At 37.8% G+C, this 18,083-nt stretch overlaps 1 protein-coding gene across 5 annotated transcripts in view; it reads left to right on the top strand.

Moving 5' to 3' along the window:
- CPNE8 (copine 8) overlaps positions 1 to 18,083 on the top strand; it is a 334,767-nt gene that overhangs the window by 204,821 nt on the left and 111,863 nt on the right. For all 5 annotated transcript variants that reach the window (XM_025283977.3, XM_044941627.2, XM_006055240.4 and 2 more), the window contains 2 exons: positions 5,421 to 5,474; positions 6,346 to 6,407. In XM_025283977.3, coding sequence (XP_025139762.3) covers positions 5,421 to 5,474; positions 6,346 to 6,407 — 116 coding nt within the window. The remainder of the gene's footprint in view (positions 1 to 5,420; positions 5,475 to 6,345; positions 6,408 to 18,083) is intronic.

Below are 18,083 nucleotides of genomic sequence, written 5' to 3'. Positions count from 1 at the left end.
CAACAGGATTGTAGTAACAGTAGGAGACTTTGACACCCCACTGACATCAATGGAAAGATCTTCTGGACAGAAAATCAATAAGCAACAGAGATCCTGAATGATGCAATAGTGCAGTTAGACTTAATTGGTATTTTCAAGACATTACATTAAAAAAATCACAATACACATTCTTGTCAAGTGCACATCAAACATTCTCTAGGATGGACCACATACTGGGCACAACAAACCTCAACAAATTTAAGAGTAGAGAAATTATTTCAAGCATATTCTCTGACCACAACAACATAAAACTAGAAATCAACCATAGGAAAAGGCATGAAAAAATATGATTACATGGAAACTAAAGTACAAGCTACTAAAAAATGAATGGATCAAAGAGGAAATCAAAAGGAAATTTTAAAATACCTTGCAACAAATGACAAAACACAGCCAAAAAAATCTATGAGGTGCTACAAATGCAGTTCTTGGAGAGAAGCTCATAGCAATACAGGTCTTTATCAAAAATCAAGAAAAATCTCAAGCAACCTAACCTATCACCTAAAACAATTAGAAAAAAAAGAACTAGCAAAACCTAAAGTCAGGAGAAGGAAGGGAATATTAAAGATCAGGGAGGAAATAAAAGACTAAAAAATAAAACAAAAATCCAATAAAACCAAGGTCAAGTACTTTGAAAGGATGAAGAAAATTGAATGCCTCTGGCCAGGCTCACCAAAAAGAAAAGTAAAAGAATCCAAATAAAATAAGAAATTAAAAAAGAGAGTATCAAAAATCTGATACTGCAGAAAACCAAAAAAATACATAAAAGAATACTATGAACAATATATGCCAACAAATTTGACAACCTAGAAGAAATGAACAACTTTCTAAAAACATACAGCCCACCAAAATTGAATTAAGCAGAAATAGATAATTGAACAGACCCATCACTTGAAGTGAAATAGAATCTGTGATTTTTTAAAAAAAGAAAACTACCTTTAAAAAGCACCCTATAAACAAAATTCCAGGGCCAGATGGTTTCATAGGTAAATATGATCACACATACAAAGAAAAACTGTTTCTCTTCAAACTCTTCCAAAAGAGAGGAGTGAACACTCCCAAGACATTCTGTGAAGCCACAATCATCCTGCACCAAAACCAGATAAGATGCCACCAATAAAGCAAATTACTGGTCAATGTCTTTTATGAAAACAGATTCAAAAATTTTCAACAAAATATTAACAAATCAAATCCAACAACACATAGAAAAAGTTCCTACACCATGACCAAGTGGGATTCATTAGAAGTTCACAAGGATAGTTTAACATGCACAAATCAATCAATGCAGTACACCACATTGAAAAAGAAAAAAAAAAAAAAAAAACATGATCAACTCAATAGATGCAAAAAAAAAAAAGCATTTTAAAAAATTCAATATTCATTTATGATAAAAAAAAAAAAAACTCTTACCAAAGTGAAAATAGAAGAAACATCAGTTCAGTTCAGTTCAGTCGCTCAGTCGTGTCCGACTCTTTGTGACCCCATGAATCGCAGCACGCCAGGCCTCCCTGTCCATCACCAGCTCCAGGGGTTCACTCAGACTCACGTCCATCGAGTCAGTAATGCCATCCAGCCATCTCATCCTCTGTCATCCCCTTCTCCTCCTGCCCCCAATCCCTCCCAGCATCAGAGTCTTTTCCAATGAGTCAACCCTTCGCATGAGGTGGCCAAAGTATTAGAGTTTCAACTTCAGCATCAGTCCTTCCAATGAACACCCAGGACTGATCTCCTTTAGGATGGACTGGTTGGATCTCCTTGCAGTCCAAGGGACTCACAAGAGTCTTCAGCTCCACAGTTCAAAAGCATCAATTCTTCGGTGCTCAGCTTTCATCACAGTCCAACTCTCGCATTCATACATGACCACTGGAAAAACCATAGCTTTGATTAGATGGACCTTTGTTGGCAAAGTAATGTCTCTGCTTTTGAATATGCTATCTAGGTTGGTCATAACTTTCCTTCCAAGGAGTAAGAGTCTTTTAATTTCATGGCTGCAATCACCATCTGCAGTGATTTTGGAGCCCAGAAAAATAAAGTCTGACACTGTTTCCCCATCTATTTGCCATGAAGTGATGGGAGCAGATGCCATGATCTTAGTTTTCTGAATGTTGAGCTTTAAGCCAACTTTTTCACTCTCCTCTTTCACTTTCAGGGCACCATAAAACTCCTAGAAGAGAGTATAGGCAAAACATTCTCTGACATAAATCAAACAAATGTTTTCTTAGGTCAATCTTCCAAAGCAATAGAAATAAAATCTAAAATAAGTTGCACCTAATCCAACTTACAAGCTTTTGCATAGTAAAGGAAACCATTAAAAAAAAAAAAAAAAAAGAACAATGAAAAGGCAACCTGCAGAAGGGGAGAAAATATTTGCAAATGATGCCACTTACAAGGGCTTAATCTCCAAAATATACAAACAGGTCATACAACTCAACAACAGCAGAAAAACAAACAACCCATTTGGAAAATGGGAAGAAGCCCTTAATAGACATTTCTTTAAAGACATCTGGCCAGTAGGCACATGAAAAGATGCTCAACATTGCTAATTAGTAGACAAATGCATATCAAAACTGTAATGAAGTAGCATTTCACACCAGTAAGAATGGTCATCGTTAAAAAGTCTACAAATAACACATGCTAGATAGGGTATGGAGAAAAGGGAATCCTCCTACAGCATTGGTGGCAATGTAAGTTGGTGCAGTCACTATGGAAAACAGTATGGAGATTCCTTAGAAAATTAAATATAAAATTACCATGTGATCCAGCAATCCTATTCCTGGGCATATACCCAGACGAAACTGTAATTCAAAAGGTATACAGACACCTATGTTCGTAACAGCACTGTTTGCAGTAGTCATAATATGGAAGCAACCTAAATGTCTATTGAGAGATGAATGGATAAGAGTAGGTGCTACAAATATACAATGGAATACTACTCAATCATAAAAAAATGCCATTTGCAGCATCATGGATGCAACTAGAGATTATTATACCAAGTGAAGTAAGTCAGAAAGAGAAAGACAAATACCGTATGATACCACTTATATGTGGAATCTAAAATATGGCACAAATGAACCTATCTACAAAATGGAAATAGACTCACAAACATAGAGATCAGACTTGTGGTTGCCAAGAGGAAGGGTGACTAGGATTTAGGGTTGGAAATGGAAACTATACATTTAGAGTAGATACACAACAAGTGTATCTTGTTATAGCACAGGGAACTATATTCAATGTCCTAGGATAAACCATAATGGAGAAGAATATTTTAAAAATTGTATTTATATATGTATAAAACTGAGTCACTTTGCTGTACAGCAGAGATTGGCACTACATTGTAAATCAACTATATGTCAATAAAAAATATATTATAAAAAGAAAAAATTTTAAATATAAAGCAAAACAAAATGTTAGAAAAAAATCAGAGACAAGTCAAGCAGCAGGAGCATTAAGGAACACATTCAAACAATTAGCAAGTCTACAAACTGGCATTTAATCAGGTGTTTGGGTTGTTTTTGACTCCAATAATGGTTAAAATCTTTTTCTACATTTATTCTTTTAAAGGCTGTGTAGGAAAAAAAATGCATAAATCACACAGATTACTTTTATATTCTTGTTAAGAGTCTATAACTACCAATAAGAAGATAAGACAAAGAGGAGTAAATCCCTGTGGATGGCTTCTTATCTTGCCTACCTTGTAGGGTATGATTCTTAGCCAGGCAGAATTAAATGGGACAATGAAAAGCCCGTAGATCATATCATTTAAAATCCAATTGAGAACTAAATAAAATTCCTAAAGTGAAAATACATAAGTAAATAAATAAATGCTGCCTGCTGATTTATAGACTTATTTTGTCAGGTAAAGACCTTCTCCTGGTGGTTCTCCAAGCTTATGGGCTACCTTCAAAACTGCAGTTGTGGTGGTTTAGAGCTGGCATTGAAGCAATTGCTAGGTATAGAGTAGCATCTACTGATGGTATGCTTGTTACTAGGGGCTCAGGTGAGTGTGGGTTAGGTTTGCTGCTGAGTGGATGAGACTGGCTCCAGTACCTTTGTTCAGTAGGGTGGTCCTGGGCCACGGTTCCTTTTCAGAGTGCACAGTTGAGCCCTCAGTCGGTCAGCCTATTTCTAGGTTTGTGAATCCGTGTGACTCCCACCAGGACTCCCACCAGGACTCCAAACTTTTACACATTATTATGTGTCTGATGGAAATTACTATCATTATTAAGCAATAAGTGCAGCCCTTAAATGCCTTCCCAGGTGATGCTACGAGGGGCTTCCCTCCTAGCTCAGTTGGTAAAGAATCTGCCTGCAATGCAGGAGACCTAGTTTCGATCCCTGGGTCAGGAACATCCCCTGGAGGAGGAAATGGTAACCCACTCCAGTATTCTTGCCTGGAGAATCCCATGGACAGAGGAGCCTGGCAGGAGCCTGTGTCCATGAGATCACAAGAGTCAGACACAACTTAACAACTATACCACCAACACCACCACCAGGTGATGTTAGTGGTAAAGACCACCTGCCAATGCAGGAGGCCTAAGAGACATGAGTTTGATCCCTGGGTAGGGAAGATCCCCTGGAGGAAGGCATGGCAACCCACTCTAGTATTCTTGCTGGAGAATTCCATGGACAAAGGAGTCTGGAGGGCTATGCTCCATAGGGTCAAAAAGAGTCAGACACAATTGAAGAGACCTAGCACGCATGCACAGAGACCTTAAAGAGTCAAATATTTGAATGATTTGTCATTAGTGTATATAATCAAATAAGAACTGTTATGTCTTAAATATATTTTATTTGAGAAATCCATAGTTTTTCTACAAATCAATCACTAATATTTGAGACCTCACAGCAAGAAGATGTATTTGGGTAGGGTAATCAATGCATAAGGTAATTGAGAAGAATATTACTGAAAAAAAAGATTTTTTTTTAAAGAAGATAATCACTAGTCATTTTGCAGAGACATTTTGGCTGATAGACTCATCAAGGAGTTGTACTAAAGACATTGCTGCTGCTTCTACGAAGTCGCTTCTGTCGTGTCCAACTTTGTGCTACCCCATAGACGGCAGCCCACCAAGCTCCCCCATCCCTGGGATTCTCCAGGCAAGAACACTGGAGTGGGTTGCCATTTCCTTCTCCAATGCGTGAAAGTGAAGTCACTCAGTCGTGTCCGACTCTTTGCGACCCCATGGGCTGCAGCCTACCAGGCTCCTCCGTCCATGGGATTTTCCAGGCAAGAGTAGTGGAGTGGGGTGCCATCACCTTCTCCAACTAAAGACGTTAGTAAGTAAATAAATCCATAAAATGTGAAGACACCAGGTTGGACTATACATTTTTAAAAGATTTCAGTATAAATCCTAACATTGTAATTTTTTTATCTGCTCTTTAAGGTGATAAATCCCAGAAAGAAAGGAAAAAAGAAGAAATATACTAATTCAGGAACAGTAAGTCAAATTTTATGTTATACATTAAGGATTCAAATAGATGAATTAAAATATATATATATATATATAGTATTTGGTATCAAATAGAAGCAACTAAAAACTGAACTCTTTCATTAGGGTTTTAATATGAAGGTATATAATAAAAAATTAACTTTCTGTGGGAATGATTGTAATAGAGAACACCTCATAAGACATAGCAACCCAGCTTCCTGCAAGTTGTTTAGGGGTTGAATTGTGTCTGAGAGAAGAAGTTTCATTATGAAGTCTTCATTTAATGAAATCACACGAGAAAATCAAGCAGGCCTGAAAAAGTGAAGTAACCCTGTGTCCTTGTAGATAATTTGCATGTTGTTCTTCAAAGGAAGTAATTGGTCATAGAAAGGAGTTACTTAATTTTTAGCCCCTGTTCTTCTGATAATTTTAAATGTAAGAATAATCAGTCCTAGCAAAGTTTGAAATAGATTGCTGCTGCTACTGCTAAGTGGCTTCAGTCGTGTCCGACTCTGTGCGACCCCATAGACAGCAGCCCACTAGGCTCCTCTGTCCCTGGGATTCTCCAGGCAAGAACACTGGAGTGGGTTGCCATTTCCTTCTCCAATGCATGAAAGTGAAAATTGAAAGTGAAGTCGCTCAGTCGTATCCTGCTCTTAGCGACCCCATGGACTGCAGCCTACCAGGCTCTTCCGTCCATGGGATTTTCCAGGCAAGAGTACTGGAGTGGGGTGCCATTGCCTTCTCCTGAAATAGATTATCCTTATTGATTTACAAAATGCTAGGAAATATAATTTTCTCTCTAACACAGAAAAAAGTCCGGTTGGGATTGTAATTAGTACTAGTATATAATTCTCTTGTTTTTGTTTTCTTTCTTCAGGTCACCTTGCTGTCTTTCTTGGTAGAAACAGAAGTTTCATTCCTTGACTACATTAAGGGAGGGTAAGTCATTTTCTGAAATTGTTTCATTGCTTAAGCAATGGTGAGAGGCAAATTTGAATGTGTTTACAAACTTCATGACAACAGCGGTCAGAGACATCACTTCTGTAAACCTCTTCCAAATGATGATTAAGAGGGTTTTGTTATTGTTCTTTTTCGTTTGTTTTTGCCAATACTGATTTATTGCTAAAGTGTTGTCAAGCCAAAGTGGAGGCAAAGGAACAAACACAGTTTCCCCCAAAACAGAGAGCTCAACCCTTATTGCTGTTTGTTAAGAAAACAAAACAAAACAAAAGCTATACTAGCCCAAATGGGCATTCTTTGCTATATATGGGCATCTTGAAACCTGCCACTTGGACATAGACTGAGACTACAGGCTGATTGTTTCAATAAAGTCAAAGAAAAACATACTAAGAAGGAAAAATGTTTGCCAACTCTCCTTAGTATTCCAATATCTCTGAATATTGTTGTCTTTTGAAGATGAGAAAATAGAAAGTTGAATTTGTCATAAAAAAATATATTCCTATGTAAATAAACTCCTTGGTACAGTAGGTAAAAAGATAAAAAAGATGAACTCTCTTAGCATGCTCTTTATAAACTTTTTTTTTAAGAAAAAAAAAAAGCACTTGATAGATCTGGCTATAATTTGCATGTTGAAATGATAATTTCAAGTTTTAAAGTTAAAAATTCCTTTCAAGTTTTTTTTTTTGGCTTTGCTTTGTGAGTCTTTAAGTTAGTGATGTGTGTGTGTGTGTGAGAAAGAAATACCCAATATGTATTGTCAGCAGTACAAATCTAATAATATTTTCATGTGACTCTATCATTAAAGATGTTTTCAGAATCTGTTATGAATAAATCAATTTTATTGGGTATTCATATTCTCCTTTTGAAGATTCCTAGGGCTAATTAGGGAGAAGGCAATGGCACCCCAATCCAGTACTCTTGTCTGGAAAATCCCATGGACGGAGGAGCCTGGTAGGCTGCAGTCCATGGGGTCGCTAGGAGTCAGACACGACTGAGCAACTTCCCTTTCACTTTTCACTTTCATGCATTGGAGAAGGAAATGGCAACCCACTCCAGTGTTCTTGCCTGGAGAATCCCAGGGACGGGGGAGCCTGGTGGGCTGCCGTCTCTGGGGTCTCACAGAGTCGGACATGACTGAAGCGACTTAGTAGCAGCAGCAGCAGCAGGGCTAATTAGAACAAATGGGTTTCAGTAATACCTAAGCAATGAACTTCTTGACCACTGTCATTTTTATACTGCTTACCAACTCCAAGATTTTATTTTATTTATTTTTGGCTTACACGTGTCCAACTTACAGCACTGTCTGTGCTGGAAGAAATGTGACCTTTCCTGCCAGATTGTTGTTTTTCAATAGCTACATTGCCTTTGGCTCCTTGCAACCCTATGGACTTTAGCATGGCAGGCTCTTTTGTCTTCCATTAGTACCTGGAGTTTGCACAAATTCACATTCATTGAGTCGGTGCTGTCATCCAACCATCTCATCTTCTGCCACCCCCTGCTACTTTTGTCTTCAGTCTTTCCCAACATCAGGTATTTTTCATCTCTTCGCATCAGGTGGCCAAAGTATTGGAGATCCAACTTCAACAATAGTCCTTCCAGCGAACATTCAGAGTAGATTTCCTTTAAAATTGTCTGGTTTGGTCTCCTCGCAGTCCAAGAGACTCTCAGGAGTCTTTCGGCATCACAATTTGAGAGCATCAGTTCTTCGGCACTTAGCCTTCTTTATGGTCCAACACTCACATCAGCATATGACTACTGGAAAAACCATAGCTTTGACTATGCAGACGTTTGTTGACAAAGTGATGTCTCTTGCTTTTAAATACAATGTCTAGATTTGTCATAGCTCTTTCCAAGGAACAAGCATCTTTTAATTTCATTACTGTACTCATCATCTGCAGTGATTTTGGAGCCCAAGAAAAGAAAATTTGTCACTATTTCTACTCTTTCCCTTCTATTTGCCATGAGGTGATGGGACCAGATGCCATGATCTTAGCTTTTCATTTTTTTTTTAACGTTGAGTTTCAAGCCAGTTTTTTTCACTCTCCTCTTTCCTCCTCATCAGGAGGCTCTTTGATTCCTCTTCACTTTCTGCCATTATAGTGATATCATCTGCATATCTGATGTTGCTGATATTTCTCCTGGCAGGCTTGATTCCAGCTTGCAATTCATCCAGCCTGGAATTTCACATGATATACTCTACATAAAAGTTAAATAAATAAAGTGACGATATACAGCCTTGTACTCCTTATCCAATTTTGAACCAGTCAATTGTTCCATGTCTGGCTTTGTTGTTTCTTGACCCATAGGTTTCTCAGGCAACAGATAAAGTGGTCTGGTACTCCCATCTCTTTGAGTATTTTCCACAGTTTTTTGTGTTCCACATAGTCAAAGGCTTTAGCATAGTCAATGAAGCAGATGTAGATATTTTTCTGGAACTTTCTTGCTTTCTCTATGATACAATGAATGTTGGCAATTTGATCTCTGGTTCCTCTGCCTCTTCGAAACTCACCTTGGAATTTCTGGAAGTTCTCATTTCATGTACTGCTGAAATCTAACTTGAAGGATTTTGAGCATAACCTTGCTAGCATGAGAAATAAGCACAATTGTGCAGTGGTTTGCACATTCTTTGGCATTGCCCTTCTTTGGGATTGGAATGAAAACTGAACTTTTCCAGTCCTGTGGCCATTGCTGAGTTTTCTAAATTTTCTGGCATATTGACTGCAGCACTTTCATAGCATAATCTTTTAAGATTTTAAATATCTCTGCTGGAATTCTGTCACCTCTAATAGCTTTGTCTGTAGTAATGCTTCCTAAGGCCCACTTGACTTCACACTCTAGGATGTCTGACTCTAGGTGAGTAACCACGCCATCCTGGTTATCCAGGTCATTAAGACCTTTCTTATTTAGTTCTTCTGCATATTCTTTCCACCTCTTCTTAATCTCTTCTGTTTTTATTATGTCCTTACTATTTCTCTCCTTTATTATGCCTATCCTTGCATGAAATGTTCCCTTGATATCTCCAGTTTTCTTGAAGAGATTTCTAGTCTTTCCTATTCTATTGTTTTCCTCTATTTCTTTCCACTGATCATGTATGTAGAAAGGCCTTCTAATCTCTCCTTGCTATTCTCTGGAACTCTGCATTCAGTTGGGTATATCTTTTGCTTTCTCCCTTGCCTTTCACTTCTCTTCTTTCTTCAGATATCTGTAAAACCTCGTCAGACAACCACTTTGCCTTCTTGCATTTCTTTTTCTTTGGGATGGTTTTGGTCACTGCCTCCTGTGCAATGTTATGAACCTCTGTTCCTAACACCCTTTGTTTACCTGCAGTAGACAGATCTATGGAAGGAAGTACACAGTGAGCAGATAAGACAAATGCATTCTCAGTTACTCAAAGTCCAATTTTTATGGAAACATTATGTGAAATAAAAACTTAATTTTTAGCCCTTTTTTCCTTTAGCTTTTTGTTTGTTTGTTTCCCTTTTTGTTTTTTATTTTTTGTTTTTTCTAAGCAGCACCATGCTTTCCCTGGAGCATAAGATACAATTAGAATTCTTGACTTGTGGTAATAAAGAGTTTTATTTTCTAAATAGAATAATATCCACAAAGGAGACCTTACTGTAGAGTTAAAAAAAAAAAAAAAAGAAAAAAAAAATGCCTCTTCTAGGTTGTTGACCTTGTGATTATTATTTTTAATCATACTTTGTATGTTTTTCCCTGTGATTATTTTATTTCTTATTAAAAATAATTTTAATTACAAAAGTCTGGTATAATTGGCAACCAAAGATGTTTACTTAGTAATTCTTAATGTATGACACTGAATATCCCAATTATATTGGTAAGGACAATGTTAGATTCATTTAAAATCAGAGACAGTTCTGAAATCCAAATACTCCTTTAAGGTAACATCATCATTTTGTAATTTGTATAATTATTATTTGGGAAGTGAGTTTATTGACCTCTACAGACAACAGCTCACAATATAAATATCTGAAGACAGCATCATAAATTTCAACTTTGTTTTGTCTGCCTTCCTGTCATCTGTGTCTCTCAGGTCTTTATGAAACTCCACTCTACCACTAACATGACCGAGGAAAAAATTACCTATAACGTTTTTCACATTTCTTTGACTGGCAGATGAATGGGGAAAACAGATCTCAAGTTCTCATGCACACTGAGTACCCCTAAGCAACCATCATGTCAATCTGAAACCCTAATCTACATTTTTATCAGAAAATTCGGTGTATTAGAATCTTGTAGGCCTACAGACTGTCATTTACTTCCTCTGACTAAAGCCCAAAATGTCATCTACCTGGTCCCAAATGAACCTCACAATCGCTTATATACAGTGGTTGCTAGTTTCTCTGGGTGTCATTTTAGTTGTTCATTTGTATCACTTTTCTCCTCAAATGTCACTTAGTTGTGTCCAACTCTCTGCCACCCATGGACTGTAGTCAGCCAGGCTCCTCTGTCCGTGGGTTTCTCCAGGCAAAAATACTAGAGCGAGTTGCCATTCCTTTCTCTAGGGGATCTTACCGACCCAGGGATCCAACTGAGGTCTTCTGCACTGCAGTCAGATTCTTTACCATCTAAGCCACCAGGGAAGTCTTTTTCCATAAAGAGACTGGCAATCTAAAAATATTTTTACAGAACAGAACATACAGTAGACCCTGAATAAATACAGATTAATTAGAAAGCCACTTTAAGCCTGACTTCCAGCTCTTTTGCCCGAATCTCTTAGCATAATGAAACATTAGAAACAAGCATGAACTTTAAGCGAAGAGTGTGACAATTTATTTTACTAGATTACAAACCTCCATGTCCGTCTAGCTCAGATTTTATCATCTGTGATCTTCCTCTTTCTATAGCTCATATCATAAGCACCAAAAAACAAAACTGATAGACTAGACTTTCCAGGAAAAGAAAAAAATGCTTTTGTGTTACCTCTGCCAGAAATTGTCTCAACTCTATATCTGGTTTTAGTGATTTGGAGGAAGGCAAGATCAAGATTAGGAGCATGAACTGCTTATTTTCCTTACATACTAACTGAAAGGGAGCATCAGAGCAGGTAATAGGAGAGACACTAAGTGGGCAAGTTCCAGGAAAGACAAAATAAGAGAGAAATGTTTGGAAAAACATTAAGTCAATTAAATAAATGGTTGCTGATGGTAGTGCCAGACCAAGCTTACCTGACTCCTGAAAAATCTGTATGCAGGTCAAGAACAACAGTTAGAACCAGACAAGGAACAATGGACTGGTTCCAAGTTGGGGAAGGAGTACATCAAGGCTGTATATTGTCACCCTGTTTATTTAACTTATATGCAGAGTATATCATGAGAAATGCCGGGCTAGATGAAGCACAAGCTGGAATCAAGATTGCCGGGAGAAATATCAACAACCTTAGATGTGCAGGTGACACCACCCTTATGGCAGAAAGAGGAACTAAATAGCCTCTTGATGAAAGTGAAAGAGGAGAGTGAAAAAGCTGACTTAAAACTCAGCATTCAAAAAACAAAGATCATGGCATCCAGTCCCATCACTTCATGGCAAATAGATGGGGAAACAATGGAAACAGGCAATAGTGACAGACTGTTTTCTTGGGCTCCAAAATCACTGCAGATGGTGACTGCAGCCATGAAATTAGAAGACGTTTGCCCCTTGGAAGAAAAGCTATGACCAACGTAGACAGCATATTAAAAGCAGAGACATCACTTTGCCAACAAATGTCCATCTAGTTAAAGCTGTGGTTTTTTCAGTATCATGTGTTGATGTAAGAGTTGAATAAAGAAAGCTGAAAGTAAAATTCGCTAAGTCATGTCCTACTCTTTGCACCAATTCTCCAGGCCAGAGTACTAAAGTGAGTAGCTGTCCCCTTCTCCAGGGGATCTTCCAGACCCAGGAATCAAATCGAGGTCTCCTGCATTGCAGGTGGAGTCTTTACCAGCTGAGCTACCAGGGAAGCCCTAAAGAAAGCTGAGCACTGAAGAATTGATGCTTTGAACTGTAATGTTGGAGAAGACTCTTGAGAGTCCCTTGGACTGCAAGAAGACCAAACCAGTCAATCCTAAAGGAAATTAGTCCTGAATATTCATTGGAAGGACTGATTCTGAGGCTGAAGTTCCAATACTTTGGCCACCTGATGGGAAGAACTGACTCATTGGAAAAGACCCTGATGGTGGGAAAGATCGAAGGCAGAAGGAGAAGTGAAGGACAGAGGATGAGATGTTTGGAGGGCATCACTGACTCAATGGACATTAGTTTGAGCAAGCTCCAGAAGATAGTGATGGACAGAGAAGCCTGGCGTCCTGTATTCCATGGGGTCTCAAAGAGTCGGACATGACTGAGTGACTGAACTGAACCAAATTCTAAAACACTCTCATTTTTCAAATGCTCTTAAAATGTACAATTTCTAATCCATAATAGTTTATCCTAAAATCCAGTTCTGTGGGGTTATAATTTGTTGAATTCTGAATTTAACTGATGACAATGCATTATAATGACCAAGAATTTGGGTTCTGGTACTAACTGCCTGGTTCAAATCTTAGATCTTTCCTTGCTAGCAAAACCTGTTTATGTTTCTATGAAATAGGAACAAAAATAAAAATAATAATACCTATCTCATAGGCTGATTTTGTGGATTAAATGGCAAATAGCTATCATTTTTCTGAATAATCTGAATTTGTTTAAAGTTCTAATATGTCTTTACTCACTTGATCATCATAATATTGTTGGTGGCAAATGTCCTAATTATCAGAGACAGGGAGAGAAAAAGACATAGTCAACTTCATAAAGTTAGTAAAAGTCTGTTTTAAAGTTCAACTCTCTTTGAAGGCTAATGCCAGGTTATTCCTTCCATTGCAGTCAATCGCCCAAACTCTTGACACTGAATCTAAAACTTGTCCGAAATTATACAGAAAAGATTTATATTCCACTCTAATTAAAAAGTCTTAGAAGAAGAGCTAAAGCTACCTTCCTACCTATTATAAGCTCATTGTAGAGGCTCAAAGCTGGTTTCTTAATATAAAGGCGAGTTGAATATCAGTAAGTGCCATTATTAACAAGCCCCATAAGGATTTTTTGAAAACTACTTGAAGCAAGTGCGTGATGCTATAAAATGTTAGTTTTATAAAATTGGTGGCATTGTATTGGATGTGTTATCTCAGGAACCACATCTTGCCAGAAGATGCAGCACTTTAAGTGTTGTTTTGAAAAATGAATATTCATATCTAGAGTTTTTATAGTGCTTTACACTGCTTCTTGTGGCACCTAGGTGTTTTACATTCATCAATTAAGAGCTAAACCCTGCAGTGCTGAATGGGCATAAATATAATAAAAAATAAAGCCATTCTGCCTTCTAAAAATGCATTCACATAAAACATTATCATATCCAAGCTAAAATCGTCTAAAATGTGATTTGGAAAAGAAACTTTTGGAAGTGTTAAGATTCATAAGCAGTATTTTGGCTAATGCTCGATTCTAATTTTTGTATAGACAAATGCAGGCTTGAAAGATGTCCAGTTATAGCCTTTAAGATTGTTATTTAATTACCAACTTATGCTTTTTTTTTTCAAGTGATTCTTTTCAAAACTATAGATTTCAAAGTCAAAGAAAATTGCATGTATGTTTCATCATCAGAACCAATGCTAATTTAGCCAAAATATTGACAGTCTATTTTGTACTAAGAAGTTTCTTAGTTATGTTTCATTATCAGAGTGTGCACTACTGGCCACACTATGTCTAAAATAGTTTCTTTCTGGTGCGCAACTGAAACCTTGGGAGCCAGCGGAAAGGAAATCAGTAAAGGTGGCTTACCAGGGGCAGGCTGTGAAAGGGTGGGAAGTTATCACTGACATTGCTTAGAACTGTTAAGAGTATGGGCTTCCCAGGTGGCGCTATTGGTAAAGAACCTGCCTGTCAATGCTAGGAGACCAGAGGTCATAGAAGTCATGGGTTCGATCCTTGGGTTGGGAAGATCTCCTGGAGGAGGACATGGCAACCCACTCCATTATTCTTGCCTGGAAAGTCCCATGGACAGAGGAGCCTGGTGGGTTGTAGTCCATTGGCTTATAAAGAGTTCAACACAACTGAAGCAACTTTTCATGCACATGCATGTTAAGAGTATGGTAATATTAAGATGTAGTCTGTATATTAGTAGATTATATTCTTGTTTTTAAGTTATCTGCATATTGTGTACCTCTTACTGCCTACACCCCTCGGGGTTCATTATACCAGTTGTGATATACTGCTTACCACCTCTATGAGAAGAATTAATTGAAAAAGAAATACCTATATGTTAATGTAATGGGAGAACTGTCTCTTCTGACTCAACAGAGGAAAAGATTAATATGAATAAGGAAAGGACAACATGGATTACTCAAGAGATTGGTCGTCCAGCATGTAGAACATTTATTATATTCCAGTACTTCAGGATTTTATTTCTAATAACCAGATATCTTCTTCAGAGCAGCTGTTACCTATCTATCATATGAGCAAATTGAGATTCAGAGATGTGGTAATTTTGCAAATGAGTTATAACTCTAATCTATAACATAAAAGTTCATAGGTTTTCTGCTAGGCATCATTCATCTCCTCAGCAACTACCTCATTTCAAATGAGATACTCGGGAATTCCTTGGTGGTCTAGTGGTTAGGATTCAGTGCTTTCACTGCTTGGGCTTGGATTCAATCCCTTTTAGGAAACTAAAAGTCTGCCAGCCACAGCATGACCACAAATAAAATAAAAACGGGATTCTATCGGATAGTGCTTCTATTTTTGGTTATGTGTAATATGACTTATTTTGTTTGTTTTGATTATGTCACTTATGAGATATTTTCTAAACTAGATTTGAGAAAAGGTTGGCCATCTTGCATACCTTCTTTGATAAAGAGTTCTTGAACTACAGATTATTAGCTTATCTGCTTGCAAAGTTGTATTTTGGAACACTTTAATTGTGTTAAAAATAACACTGAAATCAAACTTCAAAGTCTGGAGAGTATACAAAAGTTTGTTAATTTAATAAGCAAGGTAAATTTAATAAGAACAAAAATATTAGCATAAACAGTTCAGGAATCATATCACTTGTCTCCAGTTTCTTTTTATTCTTACTTTTGACATTTCATAGATCCCACAGAAATCCAAAATTTTAGGAAGGAAAATAAATTCATAATAAAAGCTTATAATTACTTTCTGGAGGGCAATTTTGTTTAAAGAAGTACCCAGATGACATCTTCTAACAAAATTAGATCATTTATAGCTCTGTTTTGGGTTGAGTAGATCGGAACCTTAGAAGCTAGTGTGAAGAAAAGGAAATCTAACATGGGAGGATCAGGTTCTAGAAAAAACCTGAAATTCTGGTAGATCCAGAAACTTGATAAACTCTACATACTTCAGTTTTCAAAGAAATATGCTAAACTTGGATTCTAAAAAACTAACTTCATTAAGGTGATAATAACCATAACAATTCTTAAGTGCCTGCTATAAAGGACAGGTGCTTTTCTTGTCCTTACAGCAACAATCCAAGAAAGATTTTGTTAATCTTATTACAAAGGAGATGTAGGGAGGTTAAATAGCTTTTCTAAGTAGGTGAAAGTATTTATATTTTAAGTTGCATTTTGTATCTCAAAGCATGATCTTATTCTAGCAGATCTAACTTGTCAAGGGCAAATAATCCTGTCAGTATTTTAATGGGCCCAGAAAGCAGGAATTTTGAAAGTGAAAGTCACACAGTTATATCCGACTCTGCGACCCCATGGACTGTCCATGGAATTTTCCAGGTCAGAATACTGGAGTGGGTAGCCTTTCCCTTCTCCAAGGAATCTCCCCAACCAGACAGCTCTAAATTTGTTATTCAGGTAGTTAGCATTCGGGTAGTCAAACTGCTTTTAAGAAAGAGGGAAAAGGTAAGACAGAAAATTTCAAAGTTTAGGCCCTGGTGAGCTAGGCACAAGAAGGGTTAGGCTGGATAATAGTTCCTGAGGAAGTGAACCTGAGTTCAGGGCAGGTCCCAGAACCCAAGAGTGAACTACAGTGCATATCAGTATATCAAGGCAGAAGCATAGTCTTGGTACTGGCATGGCAAGAATGAAAATATTAGAGGCATGTGGGCATCTCAGCTTCATTTATGGGTTCTAGATTTCAACAGCTAGTTGGTATGCATCTGCCTCTGTCAAGATGATGAACTGCTGTGCTGTTTTGTTGTTGTTTTTAATTGTAGGAAGTTGAAGTGGAACTCTATGAGTTCGAGGATAGTTGCTTTGCTCCCATTTTCTCTTTTTCACTTAGCACAGTCCTTGACAATCAGAAGATGCTGAATACATAATCGTAGTGTTTTGGATGGAAAAATCCAAATGGCGTGATTATAAGTTAAAGGATCATCGCAACCAGGAAATGATTTATGAGCCATCGTATTTTCCTTTCTGATTAGAATACTGCTGATTCAAAACAATAAAGGAGTGAGATTCTTCCTGATACACAGAATGAGGCAAGGAAGTAATCCGATCTTGAAATCAACTAAACACCAAATGATTGTTTTTGCTTGTTGACTTTCTCTGTGGCACCATTATTATCAAATGGTCTTAGTTATCATTTAGTGCTAAATGCACTTATTCTTTTATATTGTCTTGGAACGCCCCACCCTTCAAAGTTTCATAAGTACTCTTGGTACCGCCTGGCTCCCCTTCTCCCCGCTTTTCCTCTTTCTTTCTCTTTTCCTTCCTTCCTCCGTCTCTCCTTCCCTTCCTTCCTCCTCCTTTCCCCTCCTTCTTTCTTTCCGTCCTTTCTCTTCATTTATTTTCTCTCCTTTTTTTACATTTTTTGTTGTACCTAATCTACTTGGTTTTATCGTTTAGTTTGTTTATCTAGCTGAACTTTTCAGTAAATACTTTCCTCTCATTTTTTATCCTTATGTACACTATAGTTCTTTAATTAGTAGCCTGTCTTTTCTTTGAAGTTTATGAATATGGTCTTGGAGGTTACATGTGAATTTGAATTCCAGAACTTGCATTTATAACTTAGGTGGAAAGTTAAGTGTTACAGGGATTAATTTCCTCATCTGTAAAAAGAAGAGACAGACAGACAGAATATTTCATGTAGTTTTTCTGTCAGTCCTTGCTTTATTGTTACTTGCCAAGCACCTGCCGTCTGAGAGTTTTTAAATTTGGCTAATAATCAAGGCTGTGGTTTTTCCTGTGGTCATGTATGGATGTGAGAGTTGGACTGTGAAGAAGGCTGGGGGCCGAAGAATTGATGCTTTTGAACTGTGGTGTTGGGGAAGACTCTTGAGAGTCCCTTGGACTGCAAGGAGATCCAACCAGTCCATTCTGAAGGAGATCAGCCCTGGGATTTCTTTGGAGGGAATGATGCTGAAGCTGAAACTCCAGTACTTTGGCCACCTCATGCGAAGAGTTGACTCATTAGAAAAGACTCTGATGCTAGGAGGGATTGGGGGCAGGAGGAGAAGGGGACGACAGAGGGTGAGATGGCTGGATGGCATCACTGACTCGAAGGATGTGAGTCTGAGTGAATTCCGGGAGTTGGTGATGGACAGGGAGGCCTGGCATGCTGCGATTCATGGGGTCGCAAAGAGTTGGAAACGACTGAGCGACTGAACTGAACTGAACTGAATGTCAGCAACTGGGTTGCTGACATTCAAACCCAGTT

The sequence above is a fragment of the Bubalus bubalis genome, chromosome 4 (genome assembly GCF_019923935.1).
Source record: "Bubalus bubalis isolate 160015118507 breed Murrah chromosome 4, NDDB_SH_1, whole genome shotgun sequence".
In the NCBI taxonomy this organism is placed as follows: domain Eukaryota; kingdom Metazoa; phylum Chordata; class Mammalia; order Artiodactyla; family Bovidae; genus Bubalus; species Bubalus bubalis.
Note: the sequence above shows the minus strand (reverse complement) of the source record. Positions and strands in the feature narration are given on the sequence as shown.